At 38.6% G+C, this 26,788-nt stretch overlaps 1 protein-coding gene across 1 annotated transcript in view; it reads left to right on the forward strand.

The window, feature by feature from the left end:
• COL24A1 (collagen type XXIV alpha 1 chain) overlaps window positions 1-26,788 on the forward strand; it is a 149,148-nt gene that overhangs the window by 115,434 nt on the left and 6,926 nt on the right. The window contains 16 exon segments of the mRNA XM_086617742.1: window positions 336-443; window positions 3,353-3,406; window positions 3,881-3,988; window positions 5,054-5,107; window positions 5,879-5,932; window positions 7,220-7,276; window positions 9,019-9,072; window positions 10,110-10,163; window positions 10,272-10,325; window positions 15,388-15,495; window positions 18,013-18,120; window positions 19,624-19,731; window positions 19,819-19,872; window positions 20,173-20,235; window positions 21,458-21,511; window positions 23,104-23,139. Of these exon segments, the coding sequence (XP_086473868.1) occupies window positions 336-443; window positions 3,353-3,406; window positions 3,881-3,988; window positions 5,054-5,107; window positions 5,879-5,932; window positions 7,220-7,276; window positions 9,019-9,072; window positions 10,110-10,163; window positions 10,272-10,325; window positions 15,388-15,495; window positions 18,013-18,120; window positions 19,624-19,731; window positions 19,819-19,872; window positions 20,173-20,235; window positions 21,458-21,511; window positions 23,104-23,139 (1,128 nt within the window).

Genomic DNA, 26,788 nt, shown 5'->3' on the forward strand with positions numbered 1-26,788 from the left:
ATCATGCTGGAGAGAGCGAGCCAAGGCTGCCCTGCTCCCTGCATTGGATCAATGCTGTGCCAGGGACTGTGACAGATGGCAGGACAGGGGATGTCACAGATGATGCCCTTAGGTTGTTGATAATGGATGAAGCAAGATCTGGCTTTAGGTGTATGAATGAGATAGAAAGGGCTTTACCCTAACATGGAGCCTGATCTGAATTTGACTAGTAAGATTCTCATCAATTTTAGTCTGCTTTTTGTCAGACTTCAAGATGCAGAGTTCACTTTTCTCAAGAATAAGTAGTTCTGTAGCAGCAGCTTGACTAAGCTTTTTTGTTTTTCTCTCTGTTTTAGGGAGACCCTGGAGACCAGGGACTTCTTGGAGAAGATGGTGAAAAAGGAGAGATAGGGTTACCAGGAATTGCTGGACCCCCGGGTGAACCTGGAGTAATAGGCATTCCTGTAAGTGTTTTCAGGTTTAAGTGGACTTGTGGTGCATTTGCTTTTTGTAATTATTTTCTTTCTAATTTTGCTTGCTTCTTTTATTTTTTATTTTCTATTGCAATTAGAGGCGACTATCTTTAAATTAGCTTGCCTCCCTTTTCTCTGTGGTTAAACTTTTCAGCATTGGTAGAGAGAGGAGACAAGTGTTTTTCCTACCTTAAATCTGAGACCTTTTAGCAGATAGTGATTTCTCACCACTTGTCATCCAGACACATACATCACACAACCTGGAGCCTCTCACTTCAGATCTCTCCTCTCCAGACAACCTTCTGCCATTAGCCTTTGTCCTTACTTTTATTTGGAGACTGTGAGCAATCTCAAGGTATTAGATCATTTTTTAAACTTTAAAAACACCCAAAGAAATAGGCAAGATGCATATACTACGATAAATTGTGCTATAGGATATTTTATTGTTTTGTTTCACTTTCCCTACTCATGGCTTTGTTTACTGTCCTAGGACTATCTGGTTTTTAGTTTAGATTAAAAGCTCCTTCGGGGAAAGAACTGCCACTTTGAGCAGCTTGTAAATGATGAAGCGTTAGACCTTAGAGCACACAAGATTTGGTTCCGGTTTAAGATTTTGTGCAGTGTTCATACCACATAGATGCTTAGCCGTTATTCCTTTTAATAAACCTTAACAACAAAAGGAAGGTCTAAAAATAAAATTTCTACAAAAAGTGATATCCTGAACATTGAGGTTTCTTTAGTTACAAAATTATTGCAACACAGACACCAACAGCACAGGATTTCTTAAAGTGTTGGTGTGGATTATAGTACCTTGTCTGGTAAGGCATACAAGGCAGGTGAAAAGTGGCTTAAAACCAATATCACATGTTGGATATCAGGTAATCCAAATTATTCCTGCTGTTGATTCCTGATCAGTTGTCATCAGAAAATGGCCTGCCTTTCCTGACAACGGGCTTTCTACGCTATTGCCAAGGTGTTCTAAAGACAGCGTTGTGGATGCTGTTCATCCTGCGCTGCAGCTGACTTCCAGAAATGAGGGTCTACTGTGCCAGGCAGCAGTACTTTGGATGATAATTCTGTGCTGTGGTGTGATGTCATGTCTGTGGCGGACCTTCTCTTCTTACCTTGTCAATCACCCTGTAATGAGGCATATGCTATAAAAAGTAAGGAGAGAGAAGAAAGAATTTCATTATTTAATTTTGTTCTTAAAAGACGTTTGTTCTTTAATTCGCTTCATTTTGGTGCTCCCTGAAAGGAATTAAATAAACATATCATGACAGCACCAATTGACATAGACAACTGAAACAGATATTGCAGATGAAGAGAAATGGCAGCAAGCGTACACAGGTCAAATAGTAAACGAGCATTGGGAACCATAGACAACATCGTTAGATCAGTTCGCTTATTTGTTCTGGCATCACTCCTAGTAGTTAAAACCCATCTATAAAATCTATTTTGCTGAATTTTTATGCAGCTTCTTAATGTGAACTAATATTTTGGTGCACAGTTTCCAAAGCAAGTATGTAGCCTCAAATCAGACATCAGATTCCCTTCCTAAAAATCATCATGTTCTCATTCTCAGTCCTCCGGCTGCCTTCTCTGTAGCTCTTATGTGATGATAGAGTCTGAGTAAACATTAGTTGGAGGGCCAGCTGTCAATGGCTGCGAGTACTGTCCCCTCTGTCCTCTAAGCAGCAGTGTTAAAATTGGCTCTCTTTAGTCCTGGATTCTTCACAGTGAGCTACTCTCCTAGTGAAGGAGCTTTGAGCTGGCTATTCTGGAGAAGCTAGAAAGTTTCATACATTAAAATTATCATAAAACAGCTCAGTCCTGGCATATCTACATTGTGTGTAATTATACTTGTATGCAGTAAACATCAGCACTGCTTCCGTGCCTCAGTGAAACAGGCGGGTCTGGCAATTTGTTTTGGGAGGATGTGGTTAGTGAGGAATTTTTCACGTTTCTGTTCCACACATTCCCTCCTCAGTCATCCTCCCCAGCCTCTGGGAGTGTTCACATCACCGTTTTGGTTTGACCTCCTAGGGCTGCAGACAGATCACAATATCCTGGTCTAAACATGGAAACCAGTTTTTTATAATCAGTTGTCTCACAGTTTTATTGGGGGTGTGAGTAATATTGCATTTTCCTTAAACAAAAGTTTAAAAAGCAACAAATGAGCTTCACAAATCAGTTTAAACTATGTTTACCCTGACTTACTACCACAATGACTCAAAAAATCTCAAATATATCTCTCTTTATTCAAAACTGAAGCTGAATTACCTCCTCTACCTCTCAGAGCTTTTGGGTAAATTGAAACCCATGTGCAATGGACACAGCCAGCCCTTTGGGATGATCAGTTTTTTGAAGTGACAAGGAGGGCGGCAGGGCTGTCACTCTGTAGCACCCTTCATCTGCTGGCAGCACACCCAATTACACAGTCACCAAGAGGCAGGCATGGTAGGCACCAGCACTTACTGAGTCAGCTCTCTGCTCTGCAATATGTTGTGTGAGGGCCCTGTTCTTGGCACTTGACAGCCCCAAGGTTTTCTTAGTTTTCCTCTGACTGTGTATTGTATTTCTCTAAATCAAGTGTTTATCTTGATGCGATTTTATTCCTAAAGTAATATTTTCTCTGTGGACAAGATTAATTGGATTTTTCCCCCTATTTTCAGTGTGTTTTCATTAGTTTGATAAGTGATCCCTGATGCTTGCCTACTTTTATTTCAGCTGTAACTTGAAACAGTCCCGCTAACTTGGTCATAACCACAGTTAATGAGATTTTTCCTCCTGCATCTCTGCATTACAAAAGCCTGCTCAGTTATCCAATTTGGCGCACGGTTTAAACATATTTCCGGGGCCTGTCTCAGTCATTTCTTTTTCTCTCCCTAATAAATGTACAGGGTCCTGAAGGAACACCAGGAAACCCAGGTCAGAGGGGCCGTTTAGGAAAGAAGGTAGTATTTTTCATCTTCCCCAGTTCATTTCCTTTTATCTGAACCTCGAATTTACATTACAAAATAATTCCATTGAACCAAGTCTGTCCCTGTTTTATGTCACTCTCCAAGTCAATTTTTTTTCTTGCTAGCCATAGCAATTAGAATTGTCAGCATTCTGCAGTCAATAACATTCAGAAACTCAGGAAATTTAAATTTGTATCAGGATGTGATTTTGCAACTCAGAACAGTTTTTGCTGCTATCAAAAAATGTCAAGCTTTGGCTAAAACAAAAAAAAATAGAAAGGCTTTAGCAGAGTTTTTTTTTTTCACTGCGGAGTTCTGGATTCAGACATTCTGAGAACTACAGTAAATGACATTTGTTAAAGTAATACTCCTGTTAAGTAATGTTGTTATATACTTTGGTTAATCATAAACTGCATTTTGAAACTTAGTATCGGTCTCTTTTTATTTTTAATACAATAACACCAACAGGGGGAAAAGGGGCAGATTGGCCCTCCTGGAGAACTTGGACCTGCTGGTGACTCTGGCCAGCCTGGAGAAATTGGTCCCAAAGGTGCAAGAGGAACTCGAGGTCCCTTGGTTCGTACAAAACGTATATTTAAGAGCTCACGTATTTCTGGTGTAGCAGAATCATGTCTCTCCACAGGAAGAGGCAAGTCACAGCTGTAGCACATATAAGTATTTTTTGTGGTAACTGGAAATGCAGACAGTGTCCTTCCCAGCCTGTGCATCCTGATGCATGCCCTGGTCTTTCAGCATCAGAATGAGACCTGTGCGCCCTTCCAGACAGAAACCTGGACCATGGACCTGGAGGGAGTCATCTCATGCTCTGTTCAGATTCCTGATCTGACAGTCAGAGAAGCAGGATGGCAGGGCATGCCATGAAATACTCATGCCCCACAGTCCACATATAACCTCACTGCTGTGGCTGTTTCTTAAACCTCTCCAGTTCCAAGAAGAGAAATCATGGGGTTTACTATTACATAAAATAAGCCTTAGCCATGGCTGAAAGAAAGCGTTTCAGATGAGGACTGCTACTCCTATTGAATGGGAACCTGATCCAAAGTTAACTGAACTAAGTGTATTTCTCTTAATTTTATGAGCTCCTCTCAACAAAAGCTCTCCAAACTTGCTCCGCACTGATAGATGCGCAGGCACGTGCAACCTCCACACTAGTAAGGCAACATGCACAAATCACTGCTTCAGGGCCCAGTCCTGTGAATGCAGCACCGTGCCCCTGAACTCACGAAGTACAGAGGTAAAGTAACTATCTTATGGCCAATATTTTCAAGAGAAGGACTGGAACTCAACTTCCTAAGGTGAGGACCACTCCTAGCTTCTCTTGTCATGCTTAGCATTTATAAACAGAGTTTCTCTGCACCTCTGAAAGCTCAGATCCTTTTGATCTTAAATATGCACAGGGATTATAAGGTTAGGACTGAAAATGTTGACTATTGTTTCCACAGAACAGGGAAAAGCCCAGTATTCTTTACCAAATGAAGTTGGAACTAATAAGAAAATTGTCTGTGGTTCTCAAATTTCAATATCTGAAGAATTTTCAAAGTGATAACTTTGAAAGTATACATTGTTGTAACATCTTACAAGAGACCTCATTTTTCTATCATTGGTTATTGCATTTAACAGGGACTTCTAGGAGCAATGGGACCTGAAGGAGAGTCAGGAATTCCAGGTTATGGGGTGAGTTTTTTACTGAATTTATGTACACACACATCCCTAAGGTAAGTCTGTGATACTCTAAATCATTTCAAATATCAGGGAGATCTGTATCTAGAATACACAAATATCTTCAGGAGTGTCAGATGCTCACATATATTTGTGTGACATTTGATTGCCTGCTCTGAAATGTTAGCCTTAAGCAATGATGACTGGGTTTTTTTGTGAGTTCTCTAGCATTTGGTTTTCCCCACAGATTTGAAGCCCTTGTCTGTCCAATGCATTCCACTCTTTGTCAATAAAGTTCCTATAAAACTACTATAACTGTTCATTGTAAAGGGAGTTCAGCAAATACTACTACCACTTCTGCTTACTGTCTGGGCAGACAGTGTCCCTTTCAGTAACAGAAACACTGATTGAATGAGTTTAGTTGAAGGACATAAAGAGACTGTGACTTTCACTGAAAAATTATTATGATCATCATCATAGATGGATTGAGTTCTGCTCTTACAGATCAGAGTGCCATGTCTTTTTTTCTGAACAGAAACTTCCATCAGTGGCCCTAACCACCTGCAACAAGCCCTACCAGAACTTTTGATTTCCTGCTATGCACAGAGCTTTTCCTGCACACAATACATTTTCTGCTTGGGCCCATTTATTTTGTGTCACATCACTATTTAGCATTATTAGGAAGCAGCAAAAAAATAATAGTAACAAACATCTAAAAGAAAGTTTGGAATTAATTATTTCTCTAATTATTTGTTTTGGAACTAATTTTTATTTCGTTTGCTTTAGGGTCATCAGGGTCCTCCAGGGTCCCCAGGGCCCCCAGGACCCAAAGGAGAAAAGGTATGAAGGTGGATTATTCTGTCTTATAGTTTGAGTCATTATAAAGGGTGGAAATGTGTTACCACATGCTCACTGTTTTCCACAGCATGCAGCAAAAGCCACCATTTGCAATATTTGTTAGTGTTGTGAGAGAATACGAAAAGAACTGCAAAACTGGGGAAATGGATCATCCAGAGGCAGAGCCAAATTATACAGTTGAAATGTTTCAAGTTGTAAAACATAAGGTACCCGCTGTAAGAAACATATTCTATTTTATCAGATATCACCACTCTTACTGAGCGCTGCTGATAGAAATAATCAGTGTGGAACCAGCTAAGTATTTACTTAGCTTTAAGCCTGTGAGTACACCCACGGATTTTGCAGAAAGTCCAAGTAAGGTGGACAAAGGTCTGTGCTTAATATAAAAGTTAGAGGCAGGATGTTGCCTCAGTGCTGCTATTTTAGTCTCAAATTCACTGTTCTTTTAAGCTTCAAATCCCGCAAACAGATTTGTGTGCTGACTGAAGTCTGTAGCCCCAAGCAGGTACAGGGATTCCCTTCGTGAAGATTAGTTTGGAGTTGCACCTAAAAGAGAAATGCATTCTTACATTAGGGCCAGTTTTGGAATTAACATTGCTAATAGGCAGTCAGCAGTGATGTCATAAATATGTTCTGATATCATTTTCAGAAACAATAACTGAAAATTTAATTGTTGGGAGCTAGGGGTCTAGCTTGCATGGTCGCTTCTGAAAAAGCACTTTGTTGTACTTTTGAAACCTTTTATCATATTTAAAATGTGAGCCTCTGTATTAAATATTGGTAAATATCACCTGGAATTGATAAGTTTTTGTTTATTAGTTTGGATGGAAGTTGTTTCGTATTTAAAATTGAACAGAGTTCAGCCTGATCATTGGAGTCTTCTGTACATTCGTTTGTCTATTTTAAGTATGTTTCTCAAAACAGTGGAAGAAATTTTTTTTTTTTCCTCTTGTCAGATATCCTGTTTATCCTTTTTTCATTAAATGAAGAAACGATTACATGGACATTCTTCAAATACTTTTTTTTTTTTATAGTTGCCTTTGAGAATAGAGCAAATACTTAAGTTTTTTATTTTTAAATGTCTTTAGGACATTTAGGTTCATGTTAAAATAGTTACCATCTTCACTGTGTTAAAACCATAAGCGTCATATTCACTTCTAGCATCTATACAGTATGCTTTCCGGGTGTTTATTAGCATTTGAACATGTGTGCATTGTAGATGAGGTTGTATTTCCAAGTTAATATTTGTAATACTTATCTTTGTTTTAGGGTTACCCGGGAGAAGACAATACAGTTTTTGGACCACCTGGGCCCATAGGTGAACCAGTAGGTCTTTCTTTCTCAAAAAAAAAATTATATTAGTGCCTCTCAAGACAAGAGAATACAGGCTCTTTCTGGAACTTTACATCACTGTCTCAGGAGTCAGTACCCCCTTGTACAAAAATGTAGACTGATGGTTGTTTCATCTGTAATCCCTCTCTGAAAAATGCAGTCATGTGATCTTTCCTGCTTAAGAGTATGTGCCCTGTGTTTAATTACGCTAATGCCATTAGTCTGTTTTTAGCCCAGCACATTTTGGAACAGAATTTTACCCTTTGTGTTTATCCCAAATTATACCTAATTGCTTTACTAACCAGAAATATGTTTTGGCTTATTTCATTATCACTACAAAGCTAATTTAACTGATTCAGAGAGACTGGCATTTTGTAACAATTTTTTTTTACTAAATTTGTATGTGAAGTATCTCTGCAGCTATTAAAAACATATACCAAAAAAAAAGCACCATCTTAAAATCTTATTAAAAGTGTTTCCTGGAAACTGATTGTGCCAGAAGTAATACTTGTACAGTCTGCTTCTCCTCAGATTAACCTTAATATTTATACCTCACCTTCTCAAAAGACAGGACTGTAAGACCTTGATGTAACTGAAGACAGAGTCTGGACTAGGTTCTTAAGTATGGAAATGCATGAGAGAAGAAACTCCGGCCAATTCTGTTGCAGCTGAACTGGCTCTGTAATTCTAACTGCTCGAACACTGCAAGCAAGGCCTTTCCACCTTGTGGGGTTCCCTCTAGGAAATATGCCATGAGACTGCCGAAACAGTGGAGTATACAAACAGTTGCATAATAGTATCTGTTGGTGGATATGTGCTAGAAGTGGCTAATCTATTCATTTCTGAATTGTAAAGATACATTGCAGTTAGTGATGCCTGGCCGCTTCTTCGTTATGTTCCTTAAGACCTAGGTGGGAAAAAGGCAGTTCCTTATTATTTCATCTAACAATTGACTGCATGTCTTTTGGAAAGCCTTGGCCATTCTTACCTTCTATGGGCATGATTCTCTATCCCATCATTTTTCCTTTGACTGAGATTTGATCCATTTGTTACAATGAGAGTTAAAATTCTGGGGGAAAATCCCAGTTCTTGTGGGACTGGAGTAAAGGCCTTTCCCTAAAGTAGGGCCAGCGAGATATCTGAATGCAGCAGGAAGAACCACATGACTCATAAAAATCATGCCATTCCCTCTGTTCCTGTGCAGTTCTCATACGTGTGAGGCATACTGAGGGACTGAAATTGCCATGTTATTAGGACAAACTTCAAAATTAAAGCAGATTCTGAGTACAAGTAATTTCAGAAAAGAACTCCGTTTTTCATGTGTTTTCTTACGGAAACCATAAGAGAGCTTTCCTCGCATATCTTGAAAACAAAGTCTCTTCATTTATTTGTGGAGATTTTTAATTCAGATACCATATATATATGGGTATAAACCTAGAGAAGTTCTACTGAGGTCAACTCCTGTTTTATTTATGCCCATGTAAGATGTATCTTTTAGCTTCTGGTCTTTGGTTACAAAATATTTTAGGTAATATCTACTGTCTGACTGCCATGTATTTTGTTTAGGAAAAAAATCATGTTTATTCCTTTAGACAAGCTCATTTTAATATTTGTAATCCTTGGTTCCATCTGGTTGGTTAGACCAATTTGAAAGAAATCCCAGCCTTCTTTTTATACTTCACTACAGCATTGTTTCAATTCAGCTGTTATATTTTACCCTTCGGTTTTCTCTCCAGGGTCCTAGTGGTGAACGTGGAGATAGAGGAGAACCTGGTGATGAAGGCTACAAGGTAATGCCTCTTGTCTTTTTTGTTTTTGCTTGGATATGGCATGCTGTGCATACATGCAGAGTAACATAGCGGAAGTGTCTTCTCTTAGAAGTGTGCAGAGAAGAGCTTGCTGGTGCCTTACTGCACTGATGGGCTCTTAGAACGTGTTGGAGTACCTTTCATATGAGGAGAAGATGAGAGCTGGCACTTGTGCTGGAGAAAAGAAGGCTTGGGTGACCTTAATGTGTATAAATATCTGATGGGAGGGAATGAAGACTCATCTCAGTAGTGTCAGTGACAGGACAAGAGGCAAAGGGCACACAAACTGAACCACATGAAACTCCTTTTGAACACAAGAAAACACTTTTTTACTGTGAGGATGACTGAGCACCAGAACAGGCTGCCTAGAGAAGCTGTGGAGTCCCCATCCTTGGAAATGCTCAAAACCTGACTAGCCGTGGTCCTGGACAACCTTTTCTACCTGACTCTGCCTGAGAAGGGGGGTTGCACTAGCTGATCTCAAGAGATCCCTTTCAACCTAAACAAATCTGTGATTCTGTAATACTGAATGAATTCAGATTTCTCTCTGAACTTTAAGCACTATTTCTTTGTAAATCTAATCCTAGTAATTACTTATGAATTGCATTCAGTCTTTCAGCAAATACAAACTGGATGGCAACTCATGCTAATCACTGATGCAGTTTGCTGAAATACAAAAGGAGTCCCTGACGCAGAATATCCTGTTTAAGTTACACGGATACTACAGATAGACATAGTGATAAATCAATGAACTGAATATGATCTGTGGTCACAGAAGTGCAGAAATGTTTAAACAGTATGTAATTCCCACTTTCAGTTTGGAGTGGAGAATTTAAAGAAGAAAAGCTCCATAAGGTCTGATCTCAGGAGAGATGAGCATACTTTTATCTAGGTCACATCAGTGAAGCTGAGGCCATCCAGAACCTCCTAAGATGGACTTTACAAGGAAATCTATAGCTCACTGAGCATGACATCCTGAGTTACTTGTATTGCAATATGTTGTATTTTCTGCTTCCCAGGGTCATATAGGTCTTCCAGGGCTTAGAGGACCTATTGGACAACAGGGGCCTCCAGTAAGTGTTTCAAAAAAGTGAGATTTCTTTATTGGGTGTTGAAAATGCATTTTCATCTGCATTCAAATGATTATTTTTTTATTTATTTAATATATGTTCTTTCCAAAGGGAGAGCCAGGTGAATTGGGAGAGCAAGGACCAAAAGGAGAAAGAGGTTCAGAAGTAAGTAGAAAAAAGTAAAGCAAAACTGCACTTAATTGGAATTTGTATGTTTTTACTGTTCACTGACTATCCTTGGAAAACTGTATATAAGGCTAAAGCTCAGTGTTTGGGTTTACTTTTCATACCTGCAGGGATAATAAAAATACAGAATGAAAATTGCATAATGATCCCAGATAGTAAATATGCATTATTTAATAGATAAGTAGTTTTACTTTAGAGTGATATAAAGCATTGTGAGAGGCTCTTTTGGAAACATTTGAGTGATATTCAATTATGCCTTTAAATTGAGTTCCTTATGGCAAACTAGCTCTGGAAGACACCCAGCATTTTACTCCTCTGATCTGTAAATGAAGCCTCCTGGTAGTGCACTGCACTGCACCGAATTTTCAGAGACACCTGGAAATATGGAATTTGCTACAGAATAGTAGAGGAATAACGACAGAGCAAGTCATGAAAAAGATCAAAGACTACATCTTTTCCTTTAGAAATAATAGTTCATCTTGGTAGTGTTCTGAAAATTGCCAAAAGTATTTTATATTCTCCCATGGGATGACTTTCATTGGCTTTTGAGATTTCAAAAGATTTGGGCTAAAAGATTTCTTACAATATCAATCGCCATTGCAACTTAAATGAGATCTTTTATCTGAGAAGTTCCACGGCACAACTCTGTTAGAGTTTCAAAATTTTCTAGGTAAATACAAGAATCTGTAGTAGATTAGGAATGGGGAGCAAGAGAAAGAAAACATGATGTGGAGATATTGTCAGCATGTACTGTAACCATGAGCTCAGATATATTGCATTTGACAAACTACTCACAGCACAGAGTAAAATCAGTCATTCCTCTGTCTTGCTCTTGAAAAATGTTTTCTTTGTGTTGCAAATGCCCCTCAGATTAAAACTGCCATTGGCAAATATGGAACTAATATCCAGCCTGGAACAACCCATAAGAGCCTAAAGGTTTATGCAAAGATGTTAACAGTGAAAACCTTCATACAGTCTTAACTCCAGTGGCATGACTGGTGCTGCTCTAGCAAGCCTTACAAAGCCAATCTCATAAACTGCAGTGCTGAATCATCTGGGTTTACTTTATATGCATTCAGAAATTTTAATAAAAACAGTATAAAGTTCTTTGAATGTACACATTCCTGTTCTGCTTGGTGGACTTTTCTTATGCCTTTCTTAACCAAAAGATATTAAATTAAGGAATACAACAAAATTTTGCTGATTTTATCGTATTTACAGTAATTATAAAGCATTTATACTTACAGTGACCTTAGCTTTTTCAGTTTATTGTATGTTATTTAATGTTGCAGCATAGTAGTTTAGCATCACTTTTGCTTTAAGAACAGTGTTAAAAATAATTAATCCAGAAAGTCTTGGAAGCTTTTTTCTATTTGATGCTAATAAGCATTATTCTTGTCCCTACTGTCCAAGTGGTTTTGTCTTTTAGAGGTAGGATAAAATTCATGCCATAAATCTTTATATTCTGTGAAAAATATTCTATAAACAAAATTCTCAGAGATGCTTTTGACCCATTCTGAGCTTCTCTTCCTTGGTGCTTGGCGTCCTGTGTCATGAAACCACTTGTGAGAATGTTATCTGCTACGAGTATCACTCAGTTTTCAAAGACAACAAATTCCTAGATCAGTCAAGACAAAAAAAAAAGTCTGGTTTTAAGTAAATTTTATCTTTTGTGTACATCTTAGATAAAAAGAATATTCCCATATGTAACCCTAATGTTTTCTAGCATTCTCTTCCACATATACTCAGTGCATCTACATTGCCTACTTTTCAGGACTTCCCTTTTTAAAAGGCACAGGAAGTGCTGTAAAAGCATACTTTATTACAGAGCTGTGGCTGATAGAGGAGAAATTGCCAGATTCATAGTGAAAAACTTTTTGTGCCTATTAGTGTTTAGTATTGAAAAAGTTCTGAAAACTACACTTTGCCAATTGTGAAAGGGAAAAATATGTATAGTTCTACCAAAAATGTGTTCACTTCTACTTGAAAAACTTTCTGCTGTCTCTGAAATGGAAATAATCTGGTCCTAAAACCAGGCAATGTGAACATATGTACTAGAGGGGAACAATTCTCAGCTCTTCTTAGAGGATTGAGTTTAAGACATTTGTCAGTTCACAAGTATTTGTAACTTCTAGGGTCCCGCAGGGAAGAAAGGAGCAACGGGTCAGGCAGGCAAACCTGGAATTCCTGTAAGTAACAAAATTCTACAGTCTATGCAGGTTATAAAACAAAGAAAGTAATAACTAATAAAACCAAAATTGAGTCATATCGGTGGTACCACAAAGTCTTACACTCACTCTAAAGAACCTTCTTATTATCCAGGAAGTGTAAAGGAACCTCTGTGAAAGTAAGTATCATTTTTGAAACTATGTTGAATTACACTGAATTATAATCAGTTACTCAGCACATGGAAGTGAAGTACAGGTAACATAACAAGATCCTTCCCACTTGTAAAGTTACTTGATTAGATCATTTTTGCATGTGGCTTGTGGTCCATGTGCAAGTTATCAGATTTTATTGCACAGAACTGTACTACTGTTCACTCCTGGCTCCCGTCAGTTCTTTGAACAGCTGCAGCCTACAGAAGCCTGGATCCATATGTCCATGATGGATACGTGTCGTGGTTTTAGGCTGATCCAGCAACTAAAACTCACACAGTCTCTTCTTCTCCAGTAAAGTAGAGAGGAGGAAAAAAAATAAAGGGACTGAGGGTTGAGACAAGAACAGAGGGAGCACCCACCAACCATGGTCCTGGGCAAAACAGACTGGGCTTTCTTAAAGCAAAACTGTTTATTAATGGTTACTTAGAAGGACAAAGGGAAACAAAATCAGTTACTCGAGAGGACAGAAAGAAACAAAACCAGATCTTAAAACCGACACCTTACCCCCCCCCTTTCCTTTTCTTCCCGGCTCTACCTCTTCCCCCCAGCAGCACAGGGGGCAGGGACTGGGGGAGTTCAGGTCAGTTCATTCCGTGCTGTTACTGCTGCTTCTTTCTTAAAGGAGGAGGAGTCCGTACACCCTTTTCCCCTGCTCCAGTGGACCCCTACCCACGAGGAAAAATCCACAAACTTCTCCAGCGTGAGTCCAGCCCACTGGAAACAATCCTTCCCCACAGATTGCTCCAGTGTGGGCTTTACCACAGTCTCGGATACTTAGGGAGTTGTTGCCACTCGCTCCGGCGTGGGTCGTCACGCAGACTCCAGATGCCTCTCTGCCTTGTCGTGCATCCCAACACGACCATCCTCAGGCTCAGGCATCTTCTCTCCACGGGCTGCGAGTGGGTCTCTACTCCACCCAGGCCGTCCTGGTTGCAGGGGGGCCGCCTGCCATCTCACCACCAGCTGCTGGGGAAACTCGGCTCCAGCACACCTCCTTCCGCTCCATCCTCACTGACCTGCTGTTGAGGCAGCTGTTTATGTCAGATCTCAGTCCTCTCCAGGTGAACTCAGCCCAGTGGGCACCCTGGGAGTGGGGTACCCCCGAGTTCCCCAGCTGGCTCTGCCGCCGCCATTCTCCGTGGGCGGCGCCGGCCCGACGCAGGCAGCCGCCCGGCCGGGAGCCACGGAGCAGGGGCAGCGCCCTCCTCCCTTCTCTCCTTGCTCCTGGGCAAAGCACCTTTTCCGGTTCCTTGGTCCCGACTTAAATAGGGCAATTCGCAGAGGCACCCTGTTGGCTCAACCCCGAGGGGGATGGCAGTCTGATCTGGTGGCCAGAACTAAGCCTAACCCGGTTCCAAAACCAGGGAGGTCACAGGGAGCAAAACCCCTCTCTTGCCACCAGAACCCCCACCCCCTCCACATCAAACCATGACAATACGGCTGGCAGATCCCTTGAGGTTTACTTCTTTCTCTTGCTTGCCCTGAGCTGAAATTGTTAATGCTCTTTCTTGAGTTACTGTAGAGAAGCTAACTTGCATCCCTTTCTCCCTGAGGGAGAAGAAAGAGCAGGAAGCAGTAGGTGTTTTGTAAACATAACCAAGAACGAAGTGCATCAAGGCTAATAAATAATACCACACAAGCACATATTGTAAATAACTTTTACTACCTTACATCAAAACATTGTCAATAACCAGAGAAATGCAGCTGCTTCACAGAGCTTGTATTTGCTGGGCAGAGTGCAAAAAGAGCCTTTTGAAGGCAAGGAGACTCTTTGTCTCTTGTAAATACTCGGCTCTTTCCTCTGCAGGACTGCAGAGAGCATATCGTTTGGCAGACAAAGGAAAAAGGGAAAAGGCAAGACTACAGGACAGGAAAGAGGAGAAGACAGTAGAACTGGAACTTGAGGAAGTCTTAAAGCACATTCCAAGTGCAAGATAATTCAGCAACCAGAAGTTAGAAATAAGATTAAGATAGCATACTTCTTATATTCTATATGACTGTTGTTAACCATACATTTTCAAATGAGGTATGTTGTAGTTAGCATATTTTACATTTCTGAAAATTACATTCATACAGAGATAATTGCAGAACTCCAAGTCCGTTAAGATAGCATATGTCAGTCTAAAGCAAAATGATTGTAAAGAAAAAAATCATTGTTCCTTTGGTGGATGTGACATGAGGCTTTTTTGTGCAAGTATAGCAACAGTTAGCACAAACTTGTCTAATTAGAAGTTTGTATGTGTTTTTTATATGTAAAAATTTGAATAATTTACATATGTTTAATACAGAGTATCTAGTAAAATGAGGGCTGAAAAGGTATACGGTTGGTTTTTTTACAGGGATAAAGAGATGACTCTATCAGATTTCCTTGCTTCAATTTAAGAATCAACACTCTCAGTCGTCTTCCAGGTCTGGCATGCAAAGAGGTCAGCCCCATAGTTTCAGCTGAAGTTGCTCAGAGCCCACAACACCGCAAGTCTAAGGTTAAGCCAATAGTGTTTTAAACCAACCATCCTATCTCAGAGACCCATCTATGAGTATTCCGTCACTGGGTCTGTTATTATGTAGGGTTTAGGAAATACTGTGACTGAAATCTAGATCTGTGATGGTGAAGATGACAAGAGCTGACAGTGCTGTGTTTGATTTCAATTTGTTTCAAGGGAAAACCAGGGCCAGCAGGGCAGAAAGGAGCAGTCGGCTACCCTGGACCAGAAGGTATTCCTGGCCACTCTGGCAAGCCTGGAATGTCAGGGAAGCCTGGCCCTAAGGTAAGTCGCTTTGAACATTGCTCCCCTTTGTCATTTTGCATTAAAATTTTTCTAAGGTTACGGCATTTATGCAGAAGGAACCGTTCTCAGTTTCTTGAGTATCTTGAAAATTAGACCAATTCTTTATTTTCTTCCTCTTTTGCTGCTGATATTCTGGCCAGGATGTAAAGTTAGCATAAGGGAAGTGTGCTGTGAGAAGAAATATTTCAGTAGCATATGTTAGTAGTAAATACAGCCAAGTGAAAATGCTTTATTAATGAGAGAGGCTTCATAGTTCTGTTCCCGAAAATGAGACACAGAACCCAACTGAGACTGTTTCCTCTCAGGCCCTGAGATAATACCACGTTTTCCTTTTTGTCTTTGAATTTGTAACCTATGTCTCTCTACCTAAGCAATTCTGAAACTTTGCCCAAAACTAGTGAAAAAGAGTATTAGGTATCTGAGGTACCTGGGACCATTCTTTGTCTGTTCTTTGCTGTGGGCTAAGCGTGGTGACTTGCTGCCTGCTGCTCCTGGGAGCAGTGACACTGCTCTTCACTTATTCACACCAGAGAGGAGGGAGAAAATTCCTTAGTTGTTGTCATTGTTGAAAGTCTGATCACTTTGATTTCAGTTATTTTATTTCTCAGTAGTTCTAGTTAGACGGACCAGTAATTGTTATAAAAGGATGCCAACTTAGATTTGGTGTTAGGAATTAATCGAGGTGCTCTGGTTGAACAAATTGAAAATTAAACAAGTTACCTGTAGGGGGCAGATGTACCCTGTGCGAGCCTCTTCAGTTTTAGATAATGTCCACTGAACCTCTTTCAAGTACTTAAAATTCTTTGGAGTTGGATTTAGGAGTATCACCCCAAAGAATTCTTGCATTTTTGCCTTTCCACTCAAAATGTTATCTTTCATATTAAAACAAACTCCATTACTCCATATTAACAATATTTAGTAGCATTACAATTTGTAATAAAAAGAGGCTTTAAACTCATTTTTGCTGCAATGAATAAAGAGAACTGAACTTTTGCTATGTAAGTTATCAGCCTATCAGGCTCTAAGTCACAATAACATATTCAGAAGCCCTGAAAATCACATTTAGTATAAAAATCCTGTTTCATACAACCTTTTTATTTCTATGAATGCTTAACAGAATGTCATATGAAAGATGATATATATATATATATATATATGTACGCATATGTTGCTAGTAAATGACATCACAGAGACATTCATTTGGATGGTAGCAAATTTCCATTTTGTATTTTTTAACATGTCAAAATTGGCTTAACTCCATGTACCTAGTAACATGTCTTTTCATTAAAAATAGTTGCTTTTGTTATAGTCTGATGTTCTCACATGTTTTCATAACAAATATTCTGATCTTTCTTGGTGTGGTAAAGTTATTGTATATGAATCCTTACAGAGTGCACACAATCATACCAGTATTATCAGAATGTCTGGTATTTAGAAATAAGCATGTTGAGGTTTGAATGTTTCTGTGGGAAGGTAGTCTCATTTTATTTCTTGATGTGGACTTCCTTCTTGAAAAAATGAATGGTTTGAATCTCGGTCATATTTTCAGCCTATCTGTAATGAATGAATTCAGCACCTTGTTTTTATCAGAAGGAGCTCGTTATTATAAGCTCAGAATCCTCAGACATCATACAACACTTATCCAAGAACTATCTCATGGAGTCATGTTCTATAATTAACAGAGATTAGTTCTCCCTTCCTGCATGTTTCAAAATAGAGTTAGAAAAGAATTAAATAGGCATCAGCATTAAAGGCTGTTAATCTGAACATACAAATTTTCATGTCTGGCAAATATGTTAGGGCTCATATAAACTATTGAGTATGATTCCCTGTGGAAGGTAAAAACAGTCACTGGTATGCCTATATGAGTGCTTCCATATATACTTGAATGCACAATTACTGTGGACAGAAGATTCCTCACTAGTTCTCGATCATTAGTGCCTAAGCTGGTGATCCAACCAGGCAACTATTCCTATTTAGGAGAGTGCTTATAGGGAAGATGCCTTACATAAGCCCAAGTTGGCAACTGATTCTCTTGAATGTTTTCAGAAGTCTTTCAAGGTCTAGGTAGGTGATCCCACGCAAATGACATCAGGATATATTTAAGGTAGGACAAAACAAGGTTTAAGACAAATACTGAACTGAATAACTGCAATGGGCTCTGCCATGGTTAGCATTTGTTTGCTGACAGTCAGCAACTTGTTAAACTAAAATAACTTGACTCCTCAGAAACCTTAATCCACCCCATAGTTAAAGCACATGTAGCTTTATTGCTAAGTATGATGAGGCTTTGCTTTTGGAGTATTAGCAGAAATCCAGATGATGCTGGTGATCATTGTCTTTCCATATATTTTGATGTATTATCAATATGTTTCCTTATATATATAAAGCATTAAGTGGCTTTGACTGTTTTTATGTTATATGCCTGTTTTAGCATACAATGAAAAAACATGTTTGGCTGTTCTGCTTGTAATCAACTATTTTCAATTTGTTAAGGGTAATAAAGGAAATTCAGGCTTACCAGGTCTGGCAGGTTATCCTGGAGCTCGAGGTCCCAAGGGATTACCAGGCATGCCAGGGCCCATAGGAGCACCTGGACTAAAGGTGGGATCTTGTTGTTTAAGTACAATATTACTGATACTGCTTAGTCTTCATAGTGCATCCAGTGATTGTGGAACCACCATGCTACTGTTAGTCATATGAGTAATTGACATCAAAACTTATTTGAAGGGTAAGACTGCAGGTTGTGCTGGCAGTTTCTGTAAACTGTAATTTGAAAACAGAGTTCCCATTTGTCTGGATACTATTCCCAGCTCCAGAAGCTATTCAAAACACTTTGTATTTATTCACCCAAAGCTTTAGAGCCAAATGACTGACTTTTCTTTCTAAGCTTCTGTAACTACTAGAAGAGTTTGGATGATTTGAACATCTAAGCAATCTATTAGCAGAGAAGTATTGCAATTTCAAGCCTAAGTCCCAAGTCTGGGGGCTAATGAGCGTGTCTGGGATGTTCATTTATCATAGGACTTAAATTTTTCTTGTTCAGCCCGGTCAGAAAGAAATAAATCTGAGTGTGCTCCATTTTTCAGGCAGTTCCAGGTACCCAACATCAGTATATCCTCATCTTAATTAGACTCATTTCAGAGGTAAAAGAAGCAAAGAATGGAAACATGTCAGATGTTTTTTTCCATTTAGAATAGAATTTTTAATCTAAAATCATGATTTGTAGTGCTCTGTGAGATTTTATAGGTAGGCAGTTTTTAAAACCTTAACTTACTTGAAAACTGGGGGAGGGAAATACTGTCTTTTTATCTTGTCATGATAATATTTTAGTAAAAACTGTGTTCAATATTGGTAGAGTTTATTGCCAGTGCTCCCAGTCTGGATTTTATTCCTTTGTCTAGACAATGAGCTGTAGGAGGTAGTTCCTGCTCAGAAATTCTTGCAACCTCAAAAAGACAGGGAATAGATGAGGTGAAGAAAAACTGTTACCATGTAGTGCAAAATAAGCGTTAAGAGTGGACATACTGAGGCAGGCCAAAAGTATGTCTGTCTTACAGCAGAAAGGTAACACCTAGGAAAGAGCATATGTGCAAAGCAAGCATGAAAGGTGTATATTCCCAGCCTTAATTGCAGCTTGGTAACCTTCTGAGCTAGACATGGTTTCCACATATTTGACAGTCCTCAGAGGATTTCTCTTACATGAATTTGTCTAGTTTCTGTTTGAATCAATGTAAACTTTTAGTCTAACAGCAAGGAGTTCCATAACTATACTATTCCTTGCTCAGAGGATTACTTTTTAAATTTGCTTCTAACCTCCCTGTTCGGTATTTTATTTTGTGATTTTAGTGCTTGCAGTGGGAGATACTATACTGGAAATGATCCAACATGTGTGGGTTTCGGATGTTTCCAAGTCAAAGCAGTCAAGTTGCATTTACATTTTAGTGAAAGTATAATTATTGGAAGTATTCCTGATGAAAATAAAATGAATGGAGTAGGTCTATTTCTTAGAGAGAAAGCGTGTTCCACACCTCTGTCAGGAAACCAGTCTTTACATTTACAACTGTCATAATTGTAATAAAGGATGCATTATCTTCCTATTCACAGGGTGAAAAAGGGCTTCTGGGTCATCCAGGAAAGCGAGGCAAAAGAGGCTTTTCAGGATCACAAGGTGACCAAGGACCAGCAGGAGACACTGGACTGAAAGGACAAACTGTACGTAATCACAGCGGTTGATGCAGAACAAGTAGTCCAAGAGTTACCATAATGAAATAATAGTAAGGATAACTGCTTCTATTACAGGGAGAAGATGGAGATCAAGGTTTAATGGGGTTTCAAGGATTCCCAGGTCCAAAAGTATGTGCTCATTCTTTTCTGTTAGATCTTAAGCCATTTACAGAGTGAGAACATTAGGAAAGCATAGAATTAATCAGCTTTGACAATAATTTGTTCAAATTCTATCTGAGCTGTTGGAACATTGTAGGTAGAACTGTGTACTCCATGCCCAAAGATGAACGTTCTGAGTCAGTGTGCTTGGTGTTTTAATTGTTACTGCTTTTAGAAATTATCTTACCTTACTTCCACTGATTACAAGAGATTGAAAGAAGTGGATAGCTAATGTCCATGTTCGCTTAAACTGTTCCTTCGCGTTTTCAGGGTCCTGCAGGAGACATTGGCTTAGCTGGAATTCTGGGCCCGAAAGGTCCAACAGGCCAAGTTGTAAGTGTTTCACTCCATAAAAGAGATTGTCAGGATGGCTTGCAAGTGGCACGTTTTTAATTTAGAGAATCATCTGTTTTCTTACTAACAAGTCCAGAACCCTCTAAACAAACATTTCTCTCTGACACTTTGGCTTCACTAGAAGCCCTTTGCCTGTACTGCAACACTGCTCTGGTTGCAACATGAGTATGGATACACAAGCAGAGCTGAACTCTGATCTTGAAGGGAAAAAGTCAAGCTCTTCTGACAAAGTTTGACTCTCCTAGGATAATTTTATCTGCACAACTATCCTTATCACTGTCTTACCTTTGTCTATTAGGGTTGAACATTCTCTTTCTTCTTACTCACAATAATGCTGATTGTATAGCTCTATCCTACAGCAAGAGAAAAAAGGGTCAAACTGCCTACAGTAAGACGCAGTGGTGCTCAGGCATTATTGCTTAATAGGTAGTCTTCTTTTAATAAATATTTCCTTTAATCTATAAGGTTACTTAGCTGAATTAGCTCATTCTTCATGACACCTTCTTCATGATATTCTACTTTGCTACTCACCAAAAATGTGGAAGCATCTTTAACATTTTTTAATATTGGGGAGTTTGCATCCACAGCATCAAGTGAAAAAGGAAAAAGGGGGAAAGATTGCACCATGGAAAGCCTTACTACAAAACGTTCTCCTCTTACTGCTGCCATTGCCATCACAAAACTGAATTAGTTCAGTTAACCAGATGCAGAGCAGCAGCTTTAGGGGCCTATTCTAATAGCTGCTTTCTTTTTCTAAACACTCATATACAAGACAAACAGTGAAAGTGAGCGGTTTGTTCTAAGTGAAATGGAACAGGAAAGTAACATTTTAGCAGCACTTACTGACAGCCTTGCAAGAGTACTTGTGGGCAGTAATAGAGCTCAAGATATAGTTGATTGTAGCTCAATAAATATGTGGTCTTTGGTAACCACAGTACTTAAGTTTCCACTATTTTTAGTGCATCAGCTTTCACATAAAAGAATGTATGTGGGCTTTCGAACCATAACTATTACTAATTATTAAATAATTTTACCTTGCTGATTTTGTAGCAATATACGGTCCATATTCAGAAAGACAATACCACCATGATCTTTTGGATATTCACCAGGGTTGTGCACTGTGCTTTAAACCAGGACATGTTATGAGGATTTTCTTCATTTTAAAACATGGTAGACTAATAAATTCTTTGCTTGTTTACAGGGATATATTGGCCCTGTTGGTCAAGAAGGCGTAACAGGCCCAACTGGCAGGCCTGTAAGTTTCCTTTCTCTTTTGCATAACTTGGTTATTTCATCTACCCTTATTTTTAATAATCTGTTTTGCAACTAGCAACCTTCTCATTTTTCTATTTGCAAATAGCAAGTAGCAGGATCATCTTAACATTATATCATGCTGGTAAGCTAACATATGTGACTCCAGCATCTGTAATGCAAACAAGAAAAAAAATGACAAAAAAGTCATTGCAGTGGCCTTCTAAGTACAGTATACAGAGGGCATGCCTACAGGGGCAGTGGGTGAGTCAATGTGTAAACAGCACATAGTTACCACCTGGATATTCTTTCTTAGCCTTAGGTCTGAGACATACCTAGCAGATAGCCACACTCGCTTTCAATGTAGTTTATTTTTTATTTGCTGATTGGGCTGAACTGTCCAGCGTGCCCTTCTAGATATGCTGGGAGTGCCCACGAGCCCTTGTTGGGGTGTTCCAGGTGCTGTGAGGTCCCTGGTACAACTCAAACATTTTCTTGGCCTTTCTGACAACCCTCAATGCACCCTCATTTCTCTGCAGTGAGGGAGCTCTGCCCTTGTCCCTGGTTCCGTCCCTTGTTGCACTCCCTGTGCCAGAGCAGCGTCCTGCAAGGGCACCCTGTGGCTCATGTCTGCAGACTACCCAGCCATGTAAGGTAGTTTTAGAAGGTCTTTGTACCACTCAAGTTCCTCTGTCTCATCAACAAGACTTGGAGTGAATGAGAATGTCTAAACATTGAAAGAATAATAGTAAAAATATCAGCACTATACAATAAAAGTAATAAATACAAATATTTACAAGTGAAAAAGAAAGGAGAAGGGAAATATTCCTACTATAATTAGGCTATTCTTTCCATCTGCTAGGAAAAAGACAGTACTTTAAGTCTTGCTGAACTCTTTTCAGTCCCACTCAGGAAGAAATCTTTAGAGTTGTGTACACTTGTAAAAGGCTTTTAATAGACTTCATATTGAATGTAATAGTTTGCCATTATCATTAAAAAAGCATTACAGCTGAAGATTACTTCTCTGTGTTATGAAATGCTGCCATCAAGATGCAAAATTCTTCCAGAGAAGAACTGTAAGATTGTTACTGTTTTCAGAAACACGGTTTAAGTGCAAAACTAACCAAAAACGCGACGGAGACAGAAAACCAGTGTCTAATCTGACTGTGAGAGGAGAACTAATGGGATTATAAAAACAGATATGTAACCTATGGATTTCATCAGTGACAAAGAGTACCAGGTTTTGTTCTCTACTTTTAAGATGGTGAAGCACTGATGTATTACAGTGAGTCAAATTGCAGAGAACATAGCTAATTGACAGGGAGGACACTGACAGTTAAAATTACTGAGAAAAAAAAAAAACACATTTACAATCTGAGGAAAACATCAGCTTTACATATATAGGAATTACAAGATGTTTTCAAATAATTTAGTTTTCTAATCGTACAGGAAAATTAAAGCCCCAGAGTTGTAACTACTTCCACAGGTGAGACTGGACTTTTCGTGTGAGCAGTATAACTCATGGATATTAATTTGCTTATTTCCATCCTAGGTGCCTAGAACGCATACTGGATTAACAGCTTCTCTTTCTTACAGGGACCAAGAGGTGAAAAGGGCACAAGGGGTGAAATGGTAAGATGAAACAGTTTTTGTGCTTTCATTTTTTTGGCAGTGTAAAAACTATTCCTGTGTTATTCTGAATGTACTTTTGCATGCTCTGAGTGCCAGACAGTCGTGTTGTGCTCCTGGAGAGCGCTGGCTAAGGAAGCTGCTGGCATAAGTCAAAAGTCTAACCTTTTCTTGTTCAAGTGGACTCACATAGATGTGCTCAGGGGATGTGTACTGTCGGGCAGTATGGCCCCTGATCATGTAGCAGTCACATACTCCAAATCTGTCACAGCTCAGGTCTAAAAGAAAAATTCCTTGTCACGCTTATTGTCAATGCTCCAGTGCCTCACAGCACAGCATGCATGCACGTGTTCATATGATCTCTATGATCTTGTCTAGAGAGGGAGAGTTCAGTAGAAGCCAAGAGCTGAGGATGGGTGTCCATGCCGTGTATGCCAGCTGTAGTAGCAGAAGGCAGCATTGATAGGTTATGAAGTTGCTATCTTTCATTTTTCAGTAAGAATGCTACATTAGTTTTTGTACATTAATAAATGTTTGATTTCATTAAAAAATTGTGTTAGAGCTAGTAAAGTCTCCAATTAATAATGGCTATGTGAAAAGCTGTTAGATTATTGGATTTACAGCAAATATGAATACAATGATAGTTGATACCTATGACATTACTTTATATGGCAGGTTTATAATTAGTTGCTTTTCCAGTAACTGGACAATGTGACCTTATTCCTGTTGCTCTTGCCCTGCCTTGCACCCCACCTCATTTAAAATCATTTAATTTTTCTTGTCTTACTGTATTTTGCTTTTAGCAGCCACCTGTGTACGATTCCAACCTAAACGTCTTACAAAAGTTTTGAAAAATAAATAAGAAATATTCAAAATTGCTGAAAGAATTAAGGCTTGGAACTAAGCTAGCTGAACACGTCTTGGAGAACTTTCCTCTTTGATTCTAATGCTCTTAACTGTTTTTTTTCTACTATTTGTTGATAAGAATTGCTATGACAGTAAAGATCTAAAAATGCAGACATTTTAAAAATACTAATAAAAACCATCTAAAATGGTAAAGAAGAAACACTCATTTCCATTATTGGTGCTGGTGTTTAAGAAGTCATCTCCTAAATAAGTTCTTGGATTCATCAAGAATTCATCTTCTAAGACTGTCTTCAGAAGAAGAATGTTTAATTTTAAATTATACACAGTGGCGTTAGTTTATATTATGGAGGCAAGAAAAGGATTTATTTCCAACTATTTTCAGATACAAAGGAGAGAAAATAATTTCATCCAACCATGTATTCGTAGCTTGAATTTATACCTTTAAAATGGATATTGGCATTCTTCCAGGAATCACAAAGATCTTAATTTTTTTGTAGCAGTCCAAGTTTTAGTTAGAGGTTTTAGTCTGTCAGGGATGCAGTGTTCGTTACTAAAAAGAAATATTTTGCCCCCTGAAAAATATGGAATGAAAAATCGTATCTCCTTGTTGAGGTCAGTGGTGAGCCAAAGTTTGGATCTTGTAGGCTATTTCTGGAGAAAAATTGGTTGTCAGAAACAGAGCTTCTGGAAAAAAAATTTAATCAAAAGTATTTTTCAGTTCAAAATAATCATATCACTGTGATTGAAAAATTTAGAAAAACACAGAGTACATTTTGGAATATTGTTTCAGAATTCTGACATTTATGAAACTGTGGTTTTATTTTCTTAATTTTTTTTTTTTATTTCAGGGCATGTCACATAATGAATTATAATAGCATCATAGGATAATCCAGGTTGTAAGGGATCTCAAGGCATTTTTAGACCAACCTCCTGTTTAAAGGAGTCAGCTCTGAGATCAGATCGCTTTGCTCAGGGCTTTATTCAGCTGGGTCTTGGTAACTTCCAGCGATGGAGATTGAATAATCTCTTTGGGCAATGTGTTCCAGAGTGTGACTATCCTCAAGGTGAAAAAAAAATACAATATGATATGATAAGGCATAATCTGTAATTTTCTATTATCATCTTTCATCTTAGATTTACAGTCATTAATGGCAGCTACTACACTGTATTGGGTACCAGGTTATTATATTGCAGGATGTTATTGGGCTTTACCCATTATGAGATACGGTGACATAACATCTAAATGACAAAAGTGATCAGGGAAAGCTTAACATTAATCATTTTTCTTAAAAACACTTTCTGTTTCTTGGAAATTTTCAAGAGTCATGGAAAATATGGAAGTCCTTGGGATTGCTTGTGTTTTCAAAGTTAGAGCATATGTATCATTGCACGTAAAATCAGGGCCTCACAGTATTAGAAGAAGATTTGGTGTTTGGCCTTTGAACTGCTGTACTAGCAACCAAATTAAGCGATTAAAGAATTAGAGCACACTAAAACTAACTGTTCTGTTCTCTGCTTTTGTTATTATGAACTGGAATTACACTTTTCTCATTTAAATTCTAATGTGATCAAAGAGTAAATTAAGTGGGTTTGTAAAGGTAATCCTGTACGTTCCAGTAAAACATTTAGCAATTAACTTAATCCCTGAAAAGTGTAATTTAACCTTATTTTGCTGCGCAACAGAAAGAAAGAAAGAAAACTTTTTTTTTTAGTAACATCTCTACAGGATTTTCAACACACTCGGTGCAGTTTTGTTATATTTTAAGGGCTTGTAAAGGTAATTGACATAGCCCTCTGAAGTTTTAGTGCAGTTAAGAAATCTAATATCCCTAAAAGTAGTTCTCTATAGTTAACAAACAGCATTCAGTATTTACCCTTTTTTCACATGGGTTTTATTGGCAAAGAATCAGTGAATCAAGACAAATCACATTCCTCCTTTGCAAAATACCTGAAGTTTATTGGAACAGTGCAGGTTTTGATTTTTAGAATATTCAGTTCTATCTCAGAAACCACTATAAATTTGAACTGTTCTTGTCCCAAGACTTTTTGAGTCTTAAAATTGTGACACTTGCCAAGAACACAGAATATTAACTGAGGCATTCAGTCATCTGAAAAATCCACTGGAATGTCTAAATCTTAGCACCCAGAACAAGGACATCTATTCATCAGAGAGCAGTGGTTACTTAGGGACAAACTGTTAAAGACTTTGTGCCTTGCCTTGACTTGGTATTTGCATAATCAAGTCCTGAACCAAGATAAACAAATACATCCTTTCACTGTCAAATTCATTTCTCAAGTTTGTTTTTCACACTTCCTCTTTCATTTTATGCTAAACATACTTCACCAAGCATGATCAGACAGTCCAGTAATATATCCACATGGGATTGAAGTTATCCTGCCGCCGTCTAACAGCACCTGAGTTGCTGATCTGATTAATTAAATGTGGAGGTCAGCCTTCTCAGCTGGCATACAGTAGTGTAGCTCTCTGAAAACCAGTTGATTTGAAACAGCTGAGAGACTACCTGAAAATAGTGAATGTCATCCTGCAAACTCATTTCTCCTCAGTTTTTTAATAATGAATAACAACAATAATATTTTATGCCTATTTAGTAGTAATAGGATTTCAAAGAAAATTTCAAGCTGGGCAATAATCAAACTCAGAAGAGTAAAGAGAAGCTAGGTACTTGCCACAGAACCCACAGTGATTTCTTTACTACTATATATGCTAAAATGACTTATTCTTTGATTTCAATTTTCCAACATTAATGATAACATCTTTATAAAA

Source organism: Tauraco erythrolophus, chromosome 10 (assembly GCF_009769465.1).
Source record: "Tauraco erythrolophus isolate bTauEry1 chromosome 10, bTauEry1.pri, whole genome shotgun sequence".
Lineage (NCBI taxonomy): Eukaryota > Metazoa > Chordata > Aves > Musophagiformes > Musophagidae > Tauraco > Tauraco erythrolophus.